The 7,611-nt window shown below is 39.9% G+C and overlaps 1 protein-coding gene across 1 annotated transcript; it reads right to left on the reverse strand.

The window, feature by feature from the left end:
- Positions 1-851: 851 nt before the first annotated feature.
- Positions 852-6,862, reverse strand: LOC123160827 (putative F-box/LRR-repeat protein 23). The gene is made up of 2 exons (XM_044578660.1): positions 6,381-6,862; positions 852-1,461 (listed from the first exon to the last, which is right to left on the reverse strand). Exons 1-2 carry the CDS (start codon positions 6,776-6,778, stop codon positions 933-935), a joined length of 927 nt encoding a protein of 308 aa, XP_044434595.1. The 5' UTR covers positions 6,779-6,862; the 3' UTR covers positions 852-932.
- Positions 6,863-7,611: the final 749 nt, after the last annotated feature.

Consider the following 7,611-nt stretch of genomic DNA (forward strand, 5'->3'; position numbering starts at 1 on the left):
TAAAGTTTTATGAAATGATTTGTTAGTGATATTGAAAATGTATGGATAGACCATATCGCTTGTGAAATTGATTTGATTTTCAGTAGTAGGTCACTTGTGATTTGTGATATTGATATTAAAAAATACCTTTTATTATTTGGGATCTTGATTTTTCTATTTTTGATATTGATAAATATTGAGATAGTTGGTTGTGTTATTGAAACATATGATCTAGTAGTGAGTTAGAATTTGGCATATATTAGATGTAAAATTTCAGTTATTTCAATTGATGTTTGAAACTGCAAAAAATAAATGAGTTTCAAATATATCCAATATTAGTCTTTTTTTGAAAGGCCATGTCCTGAGAATTTCAAAAATATTTAAAAAAATTGAAAAACAAAATCCTACTTTAAACTATGTGAAGCATCTAAAATATCACCAAGAAATAGAATGCAAGATTTTTTTAGGGTGGGGGGGAGGGGATAGAAAATGATAGTCATCCAACACGTTATGTCCTCTTCGCCAAAAATGTTGGTGTGGCCTTTTGAGTTTACATTTCTTTTAGAAGCACCGGTAACTTTTTTAGTACATGCAACCTGTAATTACAGGTACATTGTTTTGGATCCATGATCCAAGAAATTACAAAGTAACTCCTACATCTAGGAGGTACAACAAAATTTCTTGGAGACGTCTTCTTGGTGGTATCAAACTTTGTAAGAGGAAAAACTAGCAAGACTTCTGTAAAGAGACTACATTCGGGTCGGAACAACGACACTGTCACCCATTTACCTACACGAACTTGATTACCACTAAAACTTTAAGAATTAACTTCAAATTGATGTACAGATGAGAGGCACAAGGGATACAACAAATACAAATGGACTGCAAGTCACAGTTACACGAATCTCAAAGAAAATGTAGGGTGGATGTTCTACCGGTACATACCATGAACACTAGTAAGGACTTTGACAACCCATAGAGTATTCGATTGGTTCAGTAGACCAGCATGGTCTCGGAATTGTATAATTAAACGACATGTCATAATCATCCATGGAGTCTTCAGGATGCCTCAGAGTCTTGATCCTAGCACACTTTGCTTGCATTTCATCATCCATGCAAACATGGTAACAAGACCGGATATCGAGAGACTCAAGGAGCGGGCAACCATTAAGGATGAGTTCCAAACCACTATTGGTGAGCGAATTAGCAGTGAGCTGCAATGACCGCAACTCCGGCATCTTAGCGATCGCCATGGCTGCGCTGTCATCTACGCATTCACTGTAGAAGGACCTTTGGCTCAATCGAAAGCGCTTCAGTAGAGGACAAGCATCCCCTACGACTTCGAGTGTTTCTGGGAAGCGGTGCATACAATTCGAGAGCTCTAACTCCTCAAGCATGCGGAACTTTGTGATCACTAGCTTGAAGGCCAAGTCCACAATGTCATGGCACTCAATGAGTCGAAGGCTCTTCAATGATGGCGCCCTGCGAAGTAGAGAGAAACCAACTATAAATTAAAACTTGACAGTAAATTAGAAGAGTCATTTGGGACAAGATTGGAAAAAGCTAGGAAACGAGAGTTTGAGGAAAGTAAAGATGTTGAGATGCTTAGAAGATGTGAAAGGCATGGAAGACCATAATGTTGAAGCCACGGCTAGGGAGAGAGCTGCTAGCAAGGATGAATATGCTGAGTCCATCATTCATATTGTTATTAATACACACAGAAATAAATTGCTGGAAATAGCTTCTGGAGTAGGTGTGGATCTGGGGACACAAATTGATATGATTGATTATAATAACAATCTCATTAAAAAATAGAACATGTTAGAATTGACTTGTGATTGAGTAATAGTTCTAAATAAAAACCCCGTCATGTTGAAGAGGAGGTCCGTGTAATTGAAAAAGAGAACATGATATTAAAGAATTCTTAGAATAGGAAGAACATTTTGATAGAGAGGATGAGGAAGATAAGGCTTGGCGACAAGCTAAACATCTTTTCTCACATAATAAAAGGAAGAGTAAAAGCAGAACCTGATTCTGGAGGAAAATCTACCGTTGGTATTAATTCTTTGGGGGGGGGGGGTTTAAAAGGAGGTTTCTGAGGGAAATGGTGATGGATATGAAAGCCGACTTTCTGGGTTTACAGAAAACCATGAGACAAAGTTTTACTGGAAATGATTTGCAAGCAATTTGTGCTTGCACGGATTTTCATTGGGACTTTGTACTTGCCAGGGGGAAATCAGGGGGCTTTTGTTGGGGGTTAATTATAGTACTCTAGATGTGATCTCTAAAGACGAGGGGAAATATTATATCAAAATGACTCCGCAGGATGTTAAAATCAGGTTTATATGGGACCTGGTGTTGATATATGCACAACCTGAGAGAAAAGCTAGGTTTTCAGCTGAACTCTCTAGTGTATTACATGCTTGTATAAATCTCATCCTCATTGGAGGGGATTTTAATATAATTAGGAAAGCTTTAGATAAAAACAGGCCCGAAACTACTGGACATTGGAGTTTCATTTTGAATGTTATCATAGAACAGGCTGGCTTGAGAGAACTTGATTTACATGGTAGAAAATATACCTGGGGTAATAACCTACCTAACCCTACTTTGAAAATTAGACATGATTTTATATTGTGTTGATTGGGAGAAAAATTACCCTATGACTGAAGTGACAGCTCTAGATAGGGAGAAATCTGACCACACTCCCCTGTTTATGGATACCGAGGATTTGCCTAAAACTGATCCAATATTCAGGTTTGAAAATTCCTAGTTTCTAAGGGATGGGTTGGACAAAATTGTAATAGACACTTGGAATTATCCTAATATAGTGGGGTCTAGTATTGAAAGATGGCAGAAAAATGAGGAATTTGAGACCTAAACTAAAAGGGTGGAGTAGAAATATGAATGCCTGGTACACAGAGCTGCAAAAATATTCAAAGATAATTGGATGATATTGATAAAAGATGTGAGGTTCATGGATTAACTGTTGCTGACAGGCAGGAACAAATGGAGCTAGAGCTCAACTAGATAGGCTTTTGAAATAGGAGGAGGCAAAATGGAAACAAAGAGCAAAAAATGATGAACTGCTAGAAGGAGACAACAATACCAAACTCTTTCATGCTAAAGCTAATGGCAGAAGGAGGAAACATAAAATCAATAGTTTGGATCAGGATGAAGGAAAGATAGAGGGGGAGAAAAACATTATGGATATATCACAAATTATTATAAAAACTTATTTGGACATCCAGAAAGATGAAACACTGCTCTGGGCACTAATAATGTTGCCAATATACCCCGAGGGGCTGGAGATAGGTTGGCTGCTAAGTTCACAATGGAGTAAATAAAAACTGCTATTTTTGATATGGCACATAACAAGTCTCCATGCCCTGATGGTTTCACTGCTGAATTTTATCAGCATTTCTGGGATCTCGTTAAAAATGATATTAAATATCTCTTTGATGATTTCCATAGTGGTAACATGGATATATCTAGATTAAACTATGACATTATCACACTATTCCCTAAGATTAAAGAGGCTAATCAGATTAAAAGTTCAGACCAATATGTCTACTAAAAGTTATATTCAAGATCTTTACTAAGGTGTTAATGAACAGATTAAATGGAGTTTCTAATGAAGTCATATCCCCTATACAAATTGCATTTGTTAAGGGGAGATGCATTATGGAAGGGGTTCTCATTTTGCATGAGGCTTTGAATAGTATCAATAGAAAAAAAACAGAGTGTTCTGCTCTTTAAGGTAGATTTCGAAAAAACATATGATAAAGTGAAGTGGTCTTTTGTTCCACAAATGTTAAAAACAAAAGGATTCCCAGGTAAGTGAATTGAGTGGATAATGCATACTATCGGGGGGGGGGGAGGTGTGTGTTAAGTTAAATGATAATATGGGAAAATATTTCCCTACAGACAAAGGGATGAGGCAAGGGGACTCCATTTCACCCTTGATTTTTGATATGGTTGCTGATGCACTTGCTATTTTGATGAATATGGATAAAGCAAGTGGTTTGGTGAAAGGGGTATTAGAGTAAAATACTGACAAAGGAACAAACATGCTTCAGTATGTTGATGATACAATCTTTCTAATACAAGATGATTTTGAAAGTGCACATAATTTTTATACTTTGTTTGTTTGAACAGATGTTAGGATTGAAAATTAACTTTCATAAGAGTGAGTTGTTCTTATTTGGGGAGGCTGCTAATAAAGCTTCTGAATTTTCCCAAATTACTTGTCCTATAGGAAGTTTGCCAATGAAGTATTTAGGGCTGCCCCTGGACAAGAAAAGAATTAGAAACAAAAGTTGCCCCCCCTGAAAACAGAATGGAGAAGAAGTGTGAGAATTCGCAGGGAAGATTATTAGCTAGTGCTGGTAGGGTCACCTTGATACAATCCTCTCCCATTGGGATTCCCTAATGTCCTTTTATGGGCTCCCTGTGGGTAAATAAAAGAATGGATTATTTTAGAGCCAGACTTTTATGGCAAGAAGAGGAAGGAAAAAGGGAAATATCATTTAGTGAGATGGTCTGAAGTGTGTAGGACTAAAGATTTGGGAGGATTAGGAATACAAAACTTAGCTTTAATGAATAAATCATTATTGGTAAAGTGATGGTGGAAAATCTTTAATAGTACTGGTCTCTGGCAAGATATCCTTCTCAACAAATATTTGAACAGAGAGGGCCTAGCAACTGCCAAACACAGACAGGGGGGCTCCTAGTTCTGGTCTTAGCTCCTTAAGCAGAAAAATCATTTTCTTTCATTGTGTAGATTTGAGATTTGGAATGGGGAGAGTTTCAGATTTTGGGAAGATAGATGGTTTAATGATAGAGCATTGAAAGATGACTTTCCTCGATTATATAACCTGTGTTTTGATAAGAATAAATCTATCAAATATATGTTTGACAAGGGTTTAGGTAATGTTAATTTTAGAAGAACCTTATATGGGGCTTCTTTGGAACAATGGGAGCATATTAAAGATAGTTTCTGGTGTGGTCTTGAGTGGGGACACAGATAGAATTTTCTGGACCTTAGACAAAAAAGGAATCTACACTGTCAAATGTTATTATAAATTCCTGATTGAGAATGTGATTAAATACCCACATAAATTCCTATGGAAAACTAAGATGCCACCTAGGGCGAAAGTCTTTATTTGGTTGGTCTTGCGTAATAGTATTTTAACTAGAGGTAATCTGCTTCGTAGGGGTGGGTGTGAGATAAGAATTGGGATTTGTTTGATGTGAGATAAGAATTGAAATGTTCCATGGCGAAAATGATGTAGAATATTATTCAATATGCTTTTGATATAAAACAAGTGTCTGACAGCACTCGGGGTTTGTTTGGGATTTGGTTGAAGTAGTTTGGGAAACTGGAAAAATCCCTGGTGGCAGTGGGGATAGCAGTAGTTTTTTGGACTAACCGGAAACTTGGAAATAGTGTGGTATTTGATAAGAAAAGGATATCTGATCCATGTATACCTGTTAATATGATGATTAAAATGTTACATGATTGGCCCGTGTTGCAAATAAACCCAAGAAGTCGAAGAATAATGACGGAGGGCGTAAGAAGAGTGGAGCAGATTGTGGGAGACATCTTTCGAGCAACTTTAGGATGGAGAATGGCGCACATAATTATGGCTACCTTATTTTGTCTACCATTTGTTCATGCAGTGCTGCTCTGGGAGCTCTCCCTTTGTTCACTTGTCTTTCTCCTCCTGGCCTTTGTTTCTTCGGCTAAACTTGTTCTAGTAGCACTGTTCGTTTTGGAGAATGCTTTAGTAATGTTGATGTTACGTGCGTTCTTGAGTTCCGGGCCTGTGGGACCTCTCAGATCAGTGTTTGTTAGGTTAAGCTTCAATCTTAGTTTTGAACTCGTCTGAGGCTGCGAGGCTTTTGCATTCCTAAGGCCTCGTTTGGTAGAGGTGGGTTGGGAGGGTTTGCATGGGATTAACCCCGCGGCATGCTAATCCTCAGAAAATCCATGCAAGGCCATTTGATGCACAAGGTTTTGACTGGCCTAGGCGTGGAACTGGACGACACAGAGATCGAGTGAGACACTGGTATCTGGTATGTGGCGATTGTAACCAAATGTAGGGAATTAGGAAGGGGAAGGATTAGTGGGGTTTGGGTGAAGGGGAGAGGATCACCAAATCCCTTACAATCCTCGACCTCTTTGGGGCAGGAAAACCTCCCTTGCCAAACGAAGCCTAAGGGGGTGTGGGAGTCTGATTCCCCATCGCCCTGCAGGGGTGTGCATCGTCTGATATGCCGGCCGGGACTTGTTGGGTTGTAATAGTTGGTATGTGTAAGACTTGGTGATTTCTAATAATGAAAATCTGAGAGGGAACTCTTTTATAAAAAACAAAGGTAAACAAGCAAGAAATCCTCACGCGTTGCCGACGAGGGAGAGAATCCTTTCTGTGACGTAGCTCCCACCCCAGAAGGCCTCGCACCGACCCGCACCACGCCTCATGGCAGCTCTCACCATCTGAAGCAATTTCCTGGAGTTGAGGTAGAAGCCATCGGCATAGTGAAAGCGCATATCGATGCGGCGCCACAGCTCGGGCTCGTCCGTAGCAGCCCTGCGCCATGGGCTGCACACCATGTCGGGCCCCATGAGAATCTCGATGTGGTCCAGCCTGCTGAGCACTGCCAGCAACACATCCCGTGGCAGCTCCGCCCAATCCCTCCACTCCGCCTCTGTATCCATCCCGTCCTGGGGCGGTGGTGGTGGCGGCAGTCGGCGAGGCTCCTCGAGAAGGTAGGAAAGGGAGGGTGGTGCAGCCATGGCAAGAGGTCTCGGCTTCAGAGGAAGCACAGTTCTTGTTTATACAGGAGGAAGGTAGACCACAGTTCCTCTCCAATCCTATACTATGTGCCAAATGGAGACGCCGGAATTGGAGGCCGGTATCTCGTCGGCGTTACTACGTTTATCTTCAGTTATTTCGTCTATCTGCCGAAAGCGACGCTAATTAATTATTTCTTTCCTTTGGGTAAAGAAACACTCCATCCTTGTCCCTAGCTAAGCAACGGCGTTGTATCCAAGGCGTTGATCAGGCCATATATAAGATAGTAATAATAACTTCAACTAAAATCAAGATTCTGGGTTCGTCTTGACTTTCGAGCTCAGTCGATGTACAGTGGGTCTGTTGCAACTCGAAAGCTTTCTCCAAATTTCATCTCTACACTAAAGAAAAAATATCTCAACTATATATTTCAATCTACTATATTTTCTTTTCTTTTTGGCGGGTGCAATCTACTACAGTATATTTTCTTATTCACATTCTCTAATTAACAATATATTTGTAACAATTATATTTTCAACAGATAAATTTTGAAGGTTATATTTCCCACGCTCATATTTCGAATAGTTGTATGGGCATTAGAGCATCTACAGCCGCGGGCCTCAAACCCGTCTCAAACGCCCGGTCGGCTGACCATTCACAAAAAACCGCTCCAACCGAGCGCCTCAAATCGTCCTTAACGTCCTAAGAACAACTCTAGCAGACCCCGTATATGTCATGAACCTGCAAAATTCAGACGAGTATATGAGCTCGGCCCAATTTTCTGGCCAGAACAAAGTTCGTATACTCGTCCGGCCCGTAATTTTTTTTACCGCGG

Source organism: Triticum aestivum, chromosome 7B (assembly GCF_018294505.1).
Source record: "Triticum aestivum cultivar Chinese Spring chromosome 7B, IWGSC CS RefSeq v2.1, whole genome shotgun sequence".
Classification (NCBI taxonomy): Eukaryota; Viridiplantae; Streptophyta; class Magnoliopsida; order Poales; family Poaceae; genus Triticum; species Triticum aestivum.

Coding starts and splice junctions, on each gene's coding strand:
- LOC123160827 (XM_044578660.1), bottom strand. CDS start 6,778: ATGGCTGCACCACCCTCCCTTTCCTACCTTCTCGAGGAGCCTCGCCGA. Junction 1,462..6,380: donor CTCTCCCTCGTCGGCAACGC/GTGAGGATTTCT, acceptor TCTACTTCGCAG/GGCGCCATCATTGAAGAGCC.